Source organism: Zalophus californianus, chromosome 9 (genome assembly GCF_009762305.2).
Source record: "Zalophus californianus isolate mZalCal1 chromosome 9, mZalCal1.pri.v2, whole genome shotgun sequence".
Lineage (NCBI taxonomy): Eukaryota > Metazoa > Chordata > Mammalia > Carnivora > Otariidae > Zalophus > Zalophus californianus.
In genome coordinates, this window is record NC_045603.1 from 79,408,306 (window position 1) to 79,426,023 (window position 17,718).

The following is a 17,718-nucleotide window of genomic DNA, read 5'->3' on the forward strand; positions in this document are numbered from 1 at the left end:
GAGGCAAAAGTCTTGGCAAGTTTGGTGTCTCTGAGGCCTCTTTGCCTTATAGATGTCTGACTTCTCACTGTCCCCATATGACCTCTTTGTGTGTGTGTGCATCCCTAGTGGCTCTTCCTCTTCTTTTTCTTTTTTTTTAAAGATTTATTTATTTGAGAGTGAGCACGTGCGAGGGGGAGGGGCAGAGGGAGAGGGAGGATCCCAAGTAAACTCCCCGCTGAGTGCAGAGCCCGACACGGGGCTCGATCCCAGGACCCTGAGATCATGACCTGAGCTGAAAGCAAGAGTCAGACGCTTAACCAACTGAGCCACCCAGGCCCCCCCTTCTTATGAGAAGACCGGTCATACTGTGTTAGGGATCTACTCCATGACCTCATTTGACCTTAATTACCTCTTTAAAGGCCCATCTCTAAATAGAGTCACATTGGAAGTTAGGGCTTCAAGATGTGAATTTTGGGGAAATTCAGTCCATAACACCCATTTCCCATATATTGAGAGAAATTTGCTTCCAGTTGCACAGTCGTTAAGCAGCAGACATGATGTTAAAACCCTACTGAGGGGCGCCTGGGTGGCTCAGTTGGTTAAACATCTGCCTTCAGTTCAGGTCATGAGGTCATGATCCTGCACCCCTCCACCCCTACCCCAGCGTTGGGCTCCCTGCTCAGTGGGGAGTCTGCTTCTCCCTTCTCCCTCTGTCCCTCCCCGCCACTCGTGCTCACTCTCAAATAACACTAAAAAACAAAACAAAACAAAACAAAAAAAACCCTATTGAATTCAGAGTCCAGGCTCCTCCTACTCTGTCCTAAAGTCTGACCACCAGCATGGCTGTTGTGAGGCAAAGCCTAATATGAGAACTTGGAGCACTGGAGGGAGTTAATAATATGCCAGTTCCTTTAGCTCATCATGAAATTAAAGTATGAATTAGCTTCAATTTACCACTTGAAATACATTTTTCCAGTAAGATTATCAATATTTATTTAAAAAGAAAAAAAAATCTTCTCTGCCTCTTCTATAAATTTCTAACTTATAATAAAAAATTCCATTTAGAAACCACGTAGAAAGACTAACGTGTGATTATTACATCCTTCAAAAATGCTGCTTGGACTTTTTTTTAATCTACGACTAGACACGTGTTTCTGCTTAAGAGTCAATACTTACAAAATACTGTAACGGTACTATGCAGTTCACGGAGGACATCTTACTTTCCTTTTCGCATCTTTGCAAAGGGTTGAAAGACTAGACACAGAAAGTATCATTCTTCCAAGATTACTATCTGTGACTTATTTGGGCTCCCTTATTTAAGAAAAGTCCTCCAAGAATGTAGGTAGTTGTGTGCTGTCCTAGAATTCCACGGAAGCTGAAATAAAAAAATCTACGGTGACAGAGGAACCTAGACAAGAGAGAGCCCCCCCACCGATCTGTGACTTGTAGTTCTGGTGAGAGTCTCGTCCTGGCTTATAGATAGTGACCACCTCACTGTATAAGCAATAAACTCTGCTCTCTTATAAGGGCACCAACAACATCATGAGGGCCCCACCCTCACGACAGAAACTTCTTGGGATCAAATCTTTCAAGATGTTTAAATTGCATTTTGGGTTAAACCAAAACATCATGATGTAGATTAATTCACTGGATTCTTAATTGTTCTTGTGGATCTGAGAGCAATTATGTGGTCAATACAGAGAAAAAGAGGATGGTCACTTACGCTTTCAATAGATGTCTGAGTGTCTACACTGTGTCAGGCATCACAGAAACAAATGAAACTCTCATTCTAATGTGGGATGCAAATATAAAAAAAATAATTTTGATACAGTGCAGCAAAGAGCTCAGGATTATTAATAGGTCACCTACCAAAAGTGGGCACCTGGGACTTAACCCAGCAGAGAGAGAAGGGTGTTAGGGAAGATATCCTGGAAAGAAGCGTTGCCTGTGTTCTAATGGTTCTGGATCTGCCAACAGGCTTTCATTCTCCATTCCTTCCAGTGGGATGGCCTAGTGCTGCTGCTAGTATTCTGTTTTGGAGATCTAAGGCCGATAAACCTCCAGGGCCATCTGGGTGGGTGCCTGAGTCCTAGGCCTGACAGACTCAATCTTCTCTTCCATAATGGCACTTCGCAATTCAGGATTAAACGTTTGTTATGGTGAAGCAAGTCATCAACTTGCCCTCTTAAATCTTTCATGTTACCACTGATTGTGCTGCAGAGTCTGCCTTGTTAGGGAACAGATCCCTTGAACTATTTCTTAGGGTTCTCCCAGCTGGTCTACATGTCTTGGCTCTTCTGTGGTGTTAATATGAGGTCCTAAGGGGAAGGGAGCATACTCAGGATGTCTAATTTGGTATTTCATAATCTGCTGTAGTGATGGACATGGTCACTTAGCTCCCATTGGGCCTAATACAACACAGAACATTCTTCCTTACTATCAGGTTTGGGGGTGGGGGGAGCCTACTAAAAATGCAGAGATGTTCCTAGGGGCATATCAGGGGCTTGTCATTTTTCTAATCTCTAAAGCAATGGCCTTGAAACATTTTTTTATTTTGCATGCTATAAAAAAAAATGTAAGCACCCTTCATGTGCATACATTTCATATATCAACTTATACAAATATGTGTATTATAAAACACAAAATTGAAATTAAAAATAGAAAAAAGATGAAAACATTTTAAGAATAAATTTTATTAATGGTAAAACTTATTCTTTAAAAATTATACATCTTCTTTAATGAAGCTATTAAATATGCTTTATTATTTTTAAAAACCATGTTTTAACACATTATGAAACAGTGACTTGAAGGTCTGGTTCTAAATCTAACTTGTCCTATTTTCTTTTTCTTCATAGCACTTATCACCATCAGTAAAGGTTTTGTTTTGTTCATTGCTTTGGCCCCAGCATATGGAATAGTGTTTGGCCCATAGTGTGTAGTTAATAAGTATTCACTGAAAAACATTTTTTGAACACAAGACCATATAATGGTGTGTTATTGTGCATTCCCTTCCCTATTTTATGTTCAGTGGCTTCATGTTGGTAAAAGTGTGACTACTTATGCCACAGAAATCAGCACAGCTACAAATCAGGGCTTGACCTATTGTTTATTTTCTTTCCTGGTTGTCTACACCTATGAAAACCATGGACAAAATATTAATAATGAAGATTAAACCTAAAAAGCATGTTGTGCCTATAGTTGTTATATGGTAAATAGCACAAAAATTGAGCAAATAATCCTCTAATATTAAACGATTTCAGCAAAGTCACTTAACATTTAAAAAACGCATTAAGTTCTGACACTGAGTCTTCATGATTTCACTTGCATCTTATTAATGTAAAGGAAAATGCCAACCAACATTCATATCAAAACTATGCTCAGAGCTGGTTGTTAAACACTGACCAGTACACCACTCTCTCTAGCCTATGTGGACCTACAAATGTGGTTTCAGCTGCCTCCCTTCCTGTCACTATCTCCTGTATGTAAGATCCAGTCACACTGTTCTTTGCCAAGTGCCCCCAAATGCCAAGTTTTTCATTCCTCAAGGTCTTCACACTTGTCTTTGTGTCAGGAATTTCTTCCCAGGGAGTTGTACATAGCTGGCTCCTTATTCAGGTCTCAGATCAAATGTCACCTTAGAGAGACGTTCTCTGAGTATTCTAAAGTAATTACCTCTTCCTAGTCCCTGTCCTCATTACTCCCTTTTATTGACTTCATTGCACCTTCTACTACCTAAAATATTTATTAATTTACACGTGGACCGGCTGCCTCCTGTCACTATGATATAATGTTCACTAGAGCAATGATTTGACCACCTGTCTCCAGTGTACCCTTTGCATTTGGTGTGGTGCCTGGCACATAGTAGGTACTCAGTAAATAATTATTGACTGATGAAAATCTAATTAGAGACTACTGTGCCGGCAATGATATCATGCTGGTCTCTACCAGTGTTACTTAAGTGTAACAAATATGCAGCGTTTTCTAAAACCAAGATTATGATAGAAGCTATGAGAAAACCCAAGTGGAGGAGAATCTCCACCAGCAGAATTTCAGCACCAGTCTTGGGCACTGCTGCCCAGGCCATCTGTTCTCCTCCACTCTCCTTGCTCTTTCCTCCTCTTCTGCTCCCAGATAATCTCCTACTAGACAGAAGAGTCTAAAGCAGTGGTTCTCAAAAAGAACAGAGAGACTGAGAAAACTGTGAGGCTGCCAAGTTTAGAAGCAAAGAGTAAGATGGTAGAGCAGGGAGTGGAGGGTGAAGTCAAGTTTTACAGAAGAAAAAAACATGGTGACACTGGGCACTAACCATGCACCAAGACAAAGACATGACTAAAATACCAGTACTACGTAAGACCATATGGAAACGCTTCTCTTCCCAGAAGGAATGACAAATTAATCTGAAGATCTTTTTAACTGTAGTTGATACATAAAGTTACGTTAGTTTTGGGTGTACAACATAGGGACATGACAGATCTATCTGTTATGCTTCCCCCAAGTGTAGCTGCCATACGACACTGTAACAAGATTATTGACTATATTCCCTGTGCTGTACCTTTTATCCCTATGACTTACTCATTCCATAACTGGAAGCCTGTATCTCCCACTCCCCTTCACCCATTTTGTCCATTTCCCCCTCCCCACATTCCCTCTGGCAACTATCAGTTTGTTCTCTGTATTGATGGGTCTGTTTCTGCTCTTTGTTTATTCATTTGTTCTGGTTTTTAGATTCCACATATTAAGTGAAATCCTATGGTATCTGCCTTTATCTGTCTCACTTAGCATAATACCCTCTAGATCCATCCATATTCTTGCAATATTGTTTGCAATGTCAAGATCTCATCCTTTTTATGGCTGAGTAATATTCCAGTGTGTGTGTGTGTGTGTGTGTGTGTGTGTGTGTGTGTGTGTGTGTGTGTGTGTGTGTGTGTGTGTGTGTGTGTGTGGAGGGGATGGGGTAACTGGGTGATGGGCATTAAGGAGGGCATGTGATGTAATGAGCACTGGGTGTTATATACAACTGATGAATCACTGAACCCTACCTCTGAAACTAATAATATACCAAATGTTAATTGAATGTAAATAAAATAAAAAATATTCCAGTATGTGTGTACCACTTCTTTATCCATTCATCTACTGATGGACACTTGGGTTGCTTCTATATCTTGGCTATTGTAAATAATGCTGTGATGAACATAGAGGTCATATATTTTTTCAAATTAGTGCTTTCATTTGGGGGGTAATTATCCAGAAGTGGAATTATTGGATGATACGGCATTTCTATTTTTAATTTTCTAAGAAAACTCCATACTGTCTTCCAAGTAGTTGCAGCAATTTATGTTCCCACCAAAAGTGCACATTCCTTTTTCTCTAAATCCTCACCAACAGTTGTTTTTTTGACTCTAGCCATTCTAACAGGTGTAAGGTGACACTTCATTGTGCCTTTGATTTGCATTTCCCTGATGATTAGTGATGTTGAGCATCTTTTAATATTCCTAGGCCATGTTAAGTCTTTGGAAAAAGGCCTATTCAGGTCCTTTGCCCATTTTTAAATTGGATTATTTCTTTGATGTTGCATTATGTAAGTTATTTATATATTTTGATATTAACCCCTTATTGGATATATCATGTGCAAGTATCTTCTCTCGTTCAGTAGGCTGTCTTTTCATTTTGATGGTTTCCTCCACTGTGCAAAAACTTTTGATTTTGATGTAGTCAAAATAAAAAGTTTATTTTTGCTTTTGTTTCCCTTACCTGAGGAGACATATCTAGACCAAACAGTTGCTAAGGCTGATGCTCAAAGGATTACTGCCTATGTTTTCTTCTAGGATTTCAGGTCTCACATTTAGGTCTTTCATCCATTTTATTTTTATGTGTGGGTGAGAAAGTGGTCCAGTTTTCTCAGCACCATTTATTCAATAGGCTGTCTTTCCCCTGTTGTACATTCTTGTCTCCTTTGTTGTAGGTTGACTATATAAATGTGGGTTTATTTCTGGCTTCTCTCTTCCTATTTTTGTGCCAGGATCATACTGTTTTGACTACTACAGCTTTGTATTATATCATGAAATTTGTTATTGTGATACCTACAGCTTTGTTCTTTCTTAAGATTGTTTTGGCTATTCGGGTCTTTTATGGTTCTATACATATTTTAGGATTGTTCTAGTTCTGTGGAGATGCTGTTGGTATTTTCATAGGGATTGCACTGAATCTGTAGATTGCTTTAGGGAGTATGGACATTTTAACAATATCAATTCTTCCAATCTATGAGTATGGTATGTCTTTCCATTTGTTTGTGTCACCTTCAATGTCTTTTATCAATGTTTTGTGGTTTTTGAGGTAGAGGTCTTTCATCTCCTTGGTTAAGTTTTTTTTTTTTAACGATTTTATTTATTTGACAGAGAATGAGAGAGAAAGCGCACATGAGAAGGGGGAGGGTCAGAGGGAAGGAATCTCAAGCAGACTCCCTGCTGAGTGCAGAGCCCTAGGTGGGGCTCAATCTTACCACCCTGAGATCATGACCTGAGCTAAATCAAGAGTCAGATGCTTAACCGACTGAGCCACCCAGGAACCCCTGTCTCCGTGTATTTTTATATTTCCTTCCTGATTTCTTCATTTACCCATTGATTGTTTAGTAGCATGTTGTTTAGCTTCCATGTGTTTGTTTTTAAGAATTTTTTCTTGTGATTAATTTCTAGTTTCATACTGTTGTGGTTGGAAAAGATGTGTGTATAAATTTTTATCCTCTTAAATTTATTGAGACTTGTTTTGTGATCTATCCTGGAGAATATTCCATGTGCACTTGAAAAGAATCTGTACTCTGTTTTTGGATGAAATGTTCTGTATGTATCTGTTAAGTTTATCTAATCTAATGTGTCATTCAAAGACACTGTTTCCTTATTGATTATCTGCATGGATGATCCATCCATTGATGTAAGTGGGGTATTAAAGTCCCAACTATTATTGTATTACCCTCCATTTCTCCCTTTATGTCTGTTAATATTTGTTTTATGTATTTAGGTACTCCTATGTTGGATGCATGAATATTTACAATTCTCTCCTCTTGGTGGATTAATCCTTTTATCATTATGCATTGCCCCTTTTGTCACTTGTTATGGTCTTTATGTTAAAGTCTATTTTGTTTGATATAAGTATTGCTATCCCAGCTTTTTTTTTTTCTTTTGCTTCCATTTGCATAGAATATCTTTTTTCAAGCTTTCACTTTCAGTCTGTATGGGACTTTAGGCCTGAAGTGAGCCTTTTGTAGGGAGCATATAAGATGGGTGTTGTTTTTTTTAATACATTGAATCACCCTGTGTTCTCAACTGGAACATTTAGACCCTTTACTTTTAAAGTAATTATTGATATTTATGTACTCATTGCCATTTTATTGTTTTCTGGTTGTTGTTGTAGTTCTTCTCTGTTCCTTTCTTCTTCTCTTGGTCTCTTCCCTTATGATTGTTGACTTTCTTTAGTGTTATGCTTGGCTTTCTTTCTTTCTGTTTTTGTGTATATATTATAGGTGTTTGGTTTGTGGTCACCATGAGGTTCATATATAACATCCTAAGTATAGAGCAGTCTATATTAAGTTGATGGTCACTTAAGTTTGAACACATTCTGAAAGATTTTTTGCTCCCCTCCCCCATGTTTAATTTATATGTTGTCATATTTTACATCCTGTTATTCAAATTTTCTTCTAAGTATGGTCTTTTCTTTTCTACTTCAGGAAGTCCCTTTAACTTTTCTTGTAATGCCAGCTTAGTGATGAACTCCTTTAACTTTTGTTTGCCTGGGAACTCTTTATCTCTTTTTTAACTCTTAATGATAATCTTGCCAGGTAGAGTATTCTTGGTTGTAGGTTTTTTTCCCTTTCAGCACTTTGAATATATCATACCACTCCCTTCTGGCCTGCAAAGTTTCTTCTGAAAAATCAGCTGATAGCCTTCTGGGGTTTCCCTCGTATGGTACTTATTGCTTCTCTCTTGCTGCTTTTATTTTATTTTTTTTAAAGATTTTATTTATTTATTTGAGAGAGAGAGAGAACGAGAGATAGAAAGCACGAGAGGGAAGAGGGTCAGAGGGAGAAGCAGACTCCCCGCTGAGCAGGAAGCCCGATGTGGGACTCGATCCCGGGACTCCAGGATCATGACCTGAGCCGAAGGCAGTCGCTTAACCAACTGAGCCACCCAGGCGCCCCATCTCTTGCTGCTTTTAAAATTCTCTCTTTAGCTTTCTTTAATCTTTGACATTTTAATTGTGATGTGTCTTGGTGCAGAACTTCTTGGGTTCATCTTCTTTGGCGCTCTCTGTGCCTGTGTCAGATATCTGTTTCCTTCCCTGAGATAGAGACTTGTTCAGCTCTTATTTCTTCAAATAAGTGTTCTGCTCCTTTCTCCTCCTTCTGGGACTCCTATAATGTGAATGTTTGTTTGCTTGACGTTGTTGAAGAGATCCCTTACCTATCCTCACTTTTTCTAAAATTCCTTTTTTTTCGGAGTGCCTGGGTGGCTCAGTCGTTAAGCATCTGCCTTCGGCTCAGGTCATGATCCCAGAGTCCTGGGATCAAGCCCGGCATCAAGCTCCCTGCTCAGCAGGAAGCCTGCTTCTCCCTCTCCCACTCCCCTTACTTATGTTCCCTCTCTCGCTGTCTCTCTCTCTCTCTCTCTCTCTCTCTGTCAAATAAATAAAATCTTAAAAAAAAAAATTCCTTTTTTTTCTTGCTGTTCAGCTTGGGTGTTTTCCATTAGCCTTCCAGATTACTGATCCATTCTTCTGCAGCCATTAATCTATTGATTCCCCCTAGTATATTTTTCATTTCATTTATTATATTCTTCAACTCTGATTAGTTGTCTTTTATATTTTCTATCTTTTTGTTGAAGTTCTGAGTTCTTCCACCCTTTTCTCCAGTCTGGTGAACATCTTTATGATCATGACTCTAAACTCTTTATCAGGCATATTGCTTAGTTCTTTTTCTCAGGTTTTGTCTTCTTGTTTCATTTGGAGCATACCCCTCTGTCTCCCTGACTTTCTGTGTTGTTTCTATGAATTAGGCAGAAGAGCTATTTCTCCCAAATTTGAAGGAATCATCTTGTGTATGGTTCTTCCCTGTGTAGATTCTGTATCTGGTGACTTTGGCTGGTTGGAACTGTAGCTGATACCAGTGGGGGCCCTAGGGCGCTCCATTCTGGAACTGCCCTGGAAGGGTGGCTAGAGCTGAAGTGGAGTTGAGGTGGTCTTAGGACTATCTGTACAGAGAGTGCCCTAGCAGGACAGCTGAAGTGGGTGCAGGCTAGTGGGTCCTGAGGCTCTCTACACAGTGGGCACCCTGGCAGAATAGCCAAAACTGAAGTATAGGCATGGGCTGGGGTGGTCTCTGGGCGCTCTGCACAGAGGGTGCTCTGGCAGGATAGCTAAAGGGGTACAAGCCAGGGTATGGGGGTATTCAGCCTAGAAGTTGCTCTGGGAGGGCAAATGGAGCTGAGATGGGTATGGGCCAGGTGTTCTGAGGGTACTCTGCACAAGGGGCACCCTGGTGGGTTGGCTGGAGCTGTAGTAGGCATAAGGTGGGGGGGGGAGGGGGTTTCCAGAGCAGTATGCACTAGGGATGCCCTTGCAAGCCATCTGGAGCTGAAGTGACGTGGGCCTCGGGTGTTCCAGCATGCTTTGCACTTGTGTCACCTTGGTAAGGCAGTGGAGCTGTAGTGAGTGCTGACCAGGGATGTCCTGTCGGGCACTATTGTGGGGCAACCTTAGGGCTGGTGTGGGTTAGGGCTCTGGGGCTCACTGACTGACAGAGAAGGCTAGCTCGGGCACCCAGACCTTGCTGTCATTCATATGGTCAAGATGGAGGGGGAATGTAAACTATGGTTCTCACCAGCCCCTCTGACCTGGAGAGAGTTCCAGTAGCTCCCAGCCCTTTGGCAGCATTGTAGGACTGGTTCCTGTATATTCTATTTGCCTTTTTAGACTGTGGGTTTTTTGTGTGCCCCAGTGCAGAGAGATCTGCTCACAGTCCCTCAGTACTATCCCTTCCCACTACAGTTCTCAGTGTTAGGGTTTTCCTTTGTTACTGTGCCATTCTGTATGTGGTCTTTTATTGTGTGGAAGCTGTTCAGTCAGCCCTCAGATCTTTTTCAGGAGAAATTGCTCTATAAATGGGTGTAGGTTTGGTATCTGTGAAGGAGGTGAGTTCAGGGTCTTCCTATGTCACCATCTTGGACCAGAACTATTACTCCCTATTTGGTAATCTTTAAAACACTTACAAAACCTGATAGTTTAAGACTTTACTCAACTTATAACTTGTATAAAACACCACAGAGACTTCAGCCACATTAAGATAGTTGCATTGGCTGCCATGTTTTTCTCTCTCATGGATTGCTGTATAGATTAGGTGATTCACTTATGGTTGGTCTACTCAGTATGGTATTGATTTACCTCTACTTAAATCTAGTTAAATCCTGGACTACAGTCCAGGGTCTGCATGGAGTATGACTCCTTACACCATCCACACAGAAGGAATATTCCTGCCCTTGGAGACTAGTTCCACATTATTAGCCATGTCAAATATAAGATTAATATGAGATTAACATGACTGACTTGGGAAGGAAGGCAGAGGAAACAGGCACCCTGAGGTAATGACAACACCATCTCCTTGCACTGTCCTAAGAGTTTAGATGCATTATTTCTAATAATATTCATAACAGCTCCTAACATTTACCTAGTGTTACTATGCTAGGAACCAGGGTAAGCACATCACATGTATTAACTCCTTGAATCCTAATAACCACCCTAGGAGGGAGAGTCTTTTATTTTCTTTCTACAGTTAAAAAGAGTGAGACCCAGAAGGATTCAGTAATTTATCTTGAGTCACACAGTTACTCACAAGTTAGGATTCAAACCTGAGCAGTTTGGCTCCAGAACTGACGCATTTACCTACCCCACAAAGCCATACAAGGCTGTGGATAATCTTGTTTTACAGATAAGGAAACTGAGGCTCAGAGAGATTAAGAAACTTGTTCACAGTCACAGAGCTAGCAAGTGATAGAACCAAAATTTGATCCCAGTCAGCTGGATTCCACAGCCTCTTAATCACCAGGTCAACTATGACTTCCAGCCCAGGAGGCCTTACAAGTGACTTTAGACAACCCTTGCCCACTCAGAGCCAAGGGCACAAGGGCAGCAACTGATGGTTTACAAATAGATCCTCTCTTACGACTGCTGGTTCATTCTGTTTCTTCATAGTGTAACGTAAGAGTAGGGGGTTTAGGTTTGAGTGTGAGTTTTACCAATTTAAGTCAGTGGTAAGCATAGTGTTTTCATGGAGATTAAAACACTTAGTACAGTTTCTGATCTGGCACAGGTACAGGCTTAATGAGTATTGAGTGATTATCATCTTAAGTGGTCGCCAAAAAAGATTTGACCAAAACTTGTAAATAAATTGAATCTTGCAGCTCAGTATAAATATCCTCTTAAAGGATGGGAAAGCAAATCTCACATTAAAATTTGCATAGGAAATCCTGTATCTAATAGGTTAATATATTCTTAGGCAAAAAAATGTGTGAGACATTTTTCAGTCCCCAGAATTTCTCAGTCAAGTAAAATAGATGAGTGTTAATTAGAAATGTAAATAAGACAGATCTATAAAAGAAAACAGAACTAGAAATATTTACCAAAGAACCAAAAGCATTGAAACTACACCTGGAATGTCTTAAGAAACTTTCACCCCGTGTATCACCACATCAAAAACTAATGATGTTTTGTATGGTGACTAACATAATAAAATTTAAAAAAATTAAAAAAAAACTTTCACCAAAATTAATCAAGTCAGGCTCTTGTACTATTGCAGTTTTTTTTTAAAAGACCTAACTTTCATATTATAAAACAATGAAATATAACTTTTGTTATGAAATTCCAATTTCTTCCCATTTATTTTCCCATTCGAATGCCCCCAAACTGCAATTTCAACAACACCATTAAAATCTTGGGCAGTAAAAGGCCTGCAATTACCTGATAAATTTGAAAGCTATGACGAGTCAATCTAAATAATTTTGGTTAAAAAACAATCATATTTCCTTAGGTGCTTTTGGCCTCAACTATTTGCCTTGACCACACACTTTATTATTTCTGTATGGAAAGCTTTTAGGACATTAATTTTATATCCATGCTTAAATCACTTGATATTTTAAAATGATGATACCTTTCTTCTTTGAGGTGGATAAGCATTCATGCTCTTCTTTGACAGAGATTTTACAACTCTTTATCCGACAAAAAAAGGATCGCCTTGAGCCAGAATATACATGAGTCCTTCCACTGTGGAAATTCCTGTGAACTTGCAAACCAGCTTTCATAGCAGGAGGAGGCAAGAGAACAGGTGGAAAGAATATTTTCATATAGATGGTAAGAAATGTCAGGAGACACATTTCAAAATTATTCCTTTTTTTTTATAAATTGAAAAAGAAAAATGGTTACTTAAAGCAATGACATCATTATATGGTAAACCATAAAGTGAAATATACCAAAAAGAGCATTTACCGAGCAATCATATTTTTATAATTTATAAACACTTGCAATTTATTTTCATTTTTTCCCTAGGGGTGGAAACAAAGGTTATCTAGACAGTTATCTAAGTGAAATGAAATTAAAAAATTTCTTTAAATGAAAAAATCCTCAACTTACAGTAGTAATCAATGGCATAAAGCATCATTACTTTATATTATAAATAATTGTTTGGTACTAAGCATTTTCAGAGAGGTATTTTCAGGAGAAGATAAAGAATATTTACACTTCCAAAGCACAATTATACAAGGTCTTTCATACTGACTAGACCTAACTCATATAAGAAAGAGAACCGTCTCAGCATATTGCTGAATAATGGAAACCCCAGCAACTTTTTAAATCCCAAATGATACTTTCTTGTAAAGACTTTATTAGCATATGAAAAACAGCAAATATGAAGCAATCACATACTCCCCCGAACAAAGCATCTTCATATGAATATATTTGTTTTGTATGTGTATATGAGTATAAGAATTCTCTATTTATATTGTTTTTTTGAACTCTGAGGTTAATGATTGTAAAGTTTATTAAATCTCCTCATGATAAAACCATAATTAGCTAATTTTTCAAAATATTGTACAGCTGCGCTTTTAAGTAATAATTATATTTACATAAAAGTATGGGCATGCTGAAATGACCACTTACTTTTGGCATCGATCAGCTTCTCTCTCGGTGAAATATCGGAAGAAGAAAGTTGCTCCTTTACTTTGGCAACATCTTTTGGATGTAAGAAGTCAAATAAGCTTTGTCCAGTCAAGCTAGCCTATTTATAAGGTAGATGTTCATTTAAAATCAGTACCATAATTTTTCTACATTTCTTCACACAAACATAATGGTAAATACTGTTAAAACTGCTTTTTCTTAGGCTCAGAGATACATCTACCACACGGTGTGACATTAACTTAGTGTTAGAAGCAGGGTGATACTTGTAGATAGAAATACATGCACACAAAACCATATATGGAAACACACAAATCACAAATACCTAATCACTAATATTCAGTGAACTCTTGTTAACATCCCCCAATTCATTTGTTGCTTCTAAATCACATTATGACTTAAATTCTTCTTATCCTTGGTAAAAGTAAAGAGATTGCAATATGGAAGCCACAAAGTATCTGTGATTTTAGGGTGTGACTCAGATTCAAAAAAAAAAAAAATCACTGTACTATTAAAAAACAAAATCCACCCTAGAACACCTTCCACTTCCCATTCCACTTATCCCAGGATACAGCATTCCCCCGTCTATGCCTTTGCTTGTACGGTCTCATCACCCAGAATTCATGACCTCTTCTCTACAAACTCATAGTTCCCGCACCATTCTAACCAATTGGCTTTTACTCCCCGACTCCCTCAACTTCAAGTGTCTTCCTCCCCTTCTCTACTCATCTTAACACCTAAGCAGACATTCTACTTTGTATATGAAGCCTTCCCTGACCCACAGGGATCACCCCGCCCTTGTGAAATCCTTTATTACCTAAGTAGACAGTCTTATATTAGACAGAACACATGGTCCAGCTGGACATATGACCAAGTAGCCAAGATAGCTTGGAAGTTAGATATCTCATATCTTAAAAAAATAGCATTTTATAAACCAATCTACTGTGTGAACTCTATGTTTCAAAGCAAATCAGGTTTCTGAATCTGAAAAGCTAAGGACCAGACCCTACATCATGGGGATTCCAAAGGCCTCCTGAGTAGTCATTATATCTCTTGAATGGTCTGAAATGCTAGGTAAGTGCCCAGTGGGACAAGATTCCATGTCACTGATTTGGAACTTAAATGTTATTCTGAATTTTAAGTTATCTGTGTGTGTGTGTGTGTGTGTGTGTGTGTGTGTGTGTGTGTGTGATGTTCTCTATTTCCTGGATGTAGGCTCATAATACCTCTTATTCTGTTATTTAACTCATTATCTGTGAATCTTATATCTCCCAAATTTTCATGTTTGGGGAGAATATAGGTGAAATTATTGGGGGTTATTTAAGAGTAACGCTGTGGTCTATCTGATGTATATCTTAAAGGTGACCACAGGTGATAGTTTCTTCACTCTATTGGATTAGTGTTAGTGCTAGAGCTTTTGAGTAACTAGTTCAAATTAAATGGTGCTCGGGAATGAGGAGGTAAAGGATTAGAAAGGTAGTTAAGTAAAAGATGAATTTTAGAGTTTGTTGCCAGAGCTTAGATCAAAAACTATTATGTAATGCATATAACCTAATAATAAATAATAATGCTGTCTTTTGGAGGAAACAGAAGGACAACTAACATTGTTCTGACAGTCTCAAATGTGACAGTTATTTTGTCTTTACATCCTAAGACACAGGTGTAATCATCATTTCCCCTTTTTACATAAGAGAAAGTTGCAGCCCAGGAAAATTAAATAGCTTGCTGGAGGTCAGGAAGTGAACACCCTTATCAGAAATAAAAACCCATGGGGTGCTTGGGTAGCTCAGTCATTAAGCATCCGCCTTCAGCTCAGGTCATGATCTCAGGGTCCTGGGATCGAGCCCCGCATCGGGCTCCCTATTCAGCGGGAAGCCTGCTTCTCCCTCTCCCACTCCCCCTGCTTGTGTTCCCTCTCTCGCTGTGTCTCTCTCTCTGTCAAATAAATAAAATCTTAAAAAAAAATAAAAATAAAAACCCATAGTGTTTCCATATATTTCCATCTCTCTGGGAGTTCTAACCTAGCAGAACCTAAGCGCCCACAGCCCAGGGTGAGGATAGGGTTCAGGAAGAGAACTCGGAAATATGTGTTCATTCAAAAAAAGTTAAACATCGCGTGGAAAATATCCTCAGTTTTGGATACCTGATCATAATTAAGTATTTTGGAGACTGACTTAGAAACGAAGAGAATTTTTCCTCTTTCACATCCAACCACAAATAGGAAGCCTTCTGCAGTCTAGGATTTAAAAATATAAAAGTGAATATTTTTAAATATCTTCTGTCTTTCTTACACACATTCAGATACTGTGAAAATTCCTATAGCAATAAAACAAAGAGTGGTCAAAGAGCTAGTAAAATCAGGACATTTTCTTAAGCTATAAAAGGATTGATAAAGAACATCAAATTGAACCCCAGTCTAAACTAGTTTTTGACATGGAAAGTTTGGCTATGGAATATTTGGTTGAGATGTTTTCTAATACAAAAACGATCCATCCCAAATTCTATAGTGCATATAGAAACTATAAAGATATCAAAACACAGGATTAACAACTGTCCAGGGATGTGCTTAGATGAAGGGAATGTGTGGAATGGGAACAAGGAAAAGAGAAGACATTCTACAATATACTTTTTAGATAATAAGATGTCGCTCATTTAAAATGAAACTTAAAAAATTCTAACATCAGTTACTCCCATTGAAATCTGTCCAGTATATTCCTTGTGAAGCAACCTATATGGAAATGGATATATATGGACACAGGATGAGTCTAGCACCCCATTGGACATTCCCTTAATTTCTACTAACTGGCAACAAACATGAGGTGAGTTAGGCAGACATATTCTAGAAGGGCAGAACCCGTGTTATGTTAGGCCTGAAAAAAAAACACTTAAAGATTAGTGAGAAAGCTTCCAAAGCATACTGTACATTTTGCTAACTTTAAATATCTTAATCTTCAAAAAAAATCCTTACATTCCTATCAGAAATATTATATTTAAATTCAGCTGTTCAGATTAAAGAGCTTTTTAAAAATTTTAAAAGAAAAATAGACAAGTATATATATGAATAATCTTTCTGTTTAATCGTGCTGCAGTTTAAAGCCCAGGAGTCACAGCACAAGATCAAGACATTTATCACCTCCTGGGGGCAGGATAAGCCAATGACATGGTCATATTTTCCAGGTCAAATAAACCTCTAGACGAATGAATCTGAAAACCCATGCATATGAGATGATGAGAAGAGAAATGTCAAAGCATCGACTAATAGCTCATTAAGCAGCAACTGGCTAATGTGCAGAGAACAGGATCCAGGAGAGAAAGGATACAAGGTAGATGGCTTTGAAGGAGGTGCTGACAGAGGGGAACAGACCCCATGGCATAGGAGGTGAGTCCCGTAGGCAGTGCAAGTTTAGGATTAAAGACGAGCTTTGCTCCAAACTTTGGAAAGTGCCTATCCTCTGTCTCTACTTCCATCAGCCCAAACTAAGACACGGTTACTTAGGCAACTTATTTTTGTAGGAAGGGAGCTGTGGTGTATGAGGGAGCCCTGGGTGCTGGCAGCCAGAAGCAAACTGAAGAAAATCTGCCTCCCATCCAAGTAAAACTGAAAGGACAAACACAGCTTAGACAAATATAACTCTTGACTTACCTTAAGGATTAAGTGTCTGAGCTCATTATCCTGAATAAATGAAGGTCTATAATTATCTCCTGCATAAGAATTTGTCATACCTAAAAATAAGTCCAAAAGTTACGGAAAATAGATTGGAAACGTAGGAAACCGCGCACTGTTGCTGCTGCATTGGAGACGGTACTTTCAGCACATCCTATGGCTTTATCGTAATCATTCTTCCATTATTACTAGATTAAGATGTCCTGCTTTTATACTTGCTAAGTTCTTGGAACTTCTTACTCCCTTATACTTAAATGTGTAGACAGTAGGAGCTGGATTTCAAAAGAGAACTAGATTCTCTGTAACACTATAATAACATGCAACAGTATTCAAGAATCTAGCTAGAATCGATAATTCCGCTTCTTAAAACAGCTCCAGGGCACCAGGGTGGCTCAGTCGGTTAAGTGTTCAACTCCTGATCTCAGCTCAGGTCTTGATCTCAGAGTCATGAGTTCAAGCCCTTTGTTGGGCTCCATGCTGGGCATGGAGCCTACTTAAACAAAAAACAAAAGAACTGATTATGTGAATTACCCTAAAGAAGAAGATTGTGGAACTTTAAATCACTTCTATGGATTCATACGATTTTCCCATATGGCGCTTTAAAAATCATATGGAGATTTCTGATAATATATAAAAATGTATAAAATGTAAGTGAAATAATTCATTTTAAGCCCTTAGCACAGAGTTTATTGTATTAAAAGTCTCTAACTGAACAGCTGACAAAATGAGGAACCAGCAGATCACGACCTAGGTAAACGTTTCAATGAGAGAAACAAGGGAAGCACCGAAATCGCATTTGCCTTAAAGGCATCTGCCCACCTCAACAGGAGAAAGCCGTTCGTGGCCACAAGGGGGCGCAAGGG

At 38.8% G+C, this 17,718-nt stretch overlaps 1 protein-coding gene across 4 annotated transcripts in view; it reads right to left on the reverse strand.

Moving 5' to 3' along the window:
- ARNTL2 (aryl hydrocarbon receptor nuclear translocator like 2) overlaps nt 1-17,718 on the reverse strand; it is an 84,912-nt gene that overhangs the window by 9,236 nt on the left and 57,958 nt on the right. For 2 of the 4 annotated variants that reach the window (XM_035729207.1, XM_035729205.1), the window contains 4 exons: nt 16,835-16,914; nt 15,335-15,427; nt 13,177-13,294; nt 12,173-12,316 (listed from right to left, as the gene is read on the reverse strand). In XM_035729207.1, the coding sequence (XP_035585100.1) occupies nt 12,173-12,316; nt 13,177-13,294; nt 15,335-15,427; nt 16,835-16,914 (435 nt within the window). The remainder of the gene's footprint in view (nt 1-12,172; nt 12,317-13,176; nt 13,295-15,334; nt 15,428-16,834; nt 16,915-17,718) is intronic. The other 2 variants (XM_035729206.1, XM_035729208.1) reach the window with 2 other exon arrangements.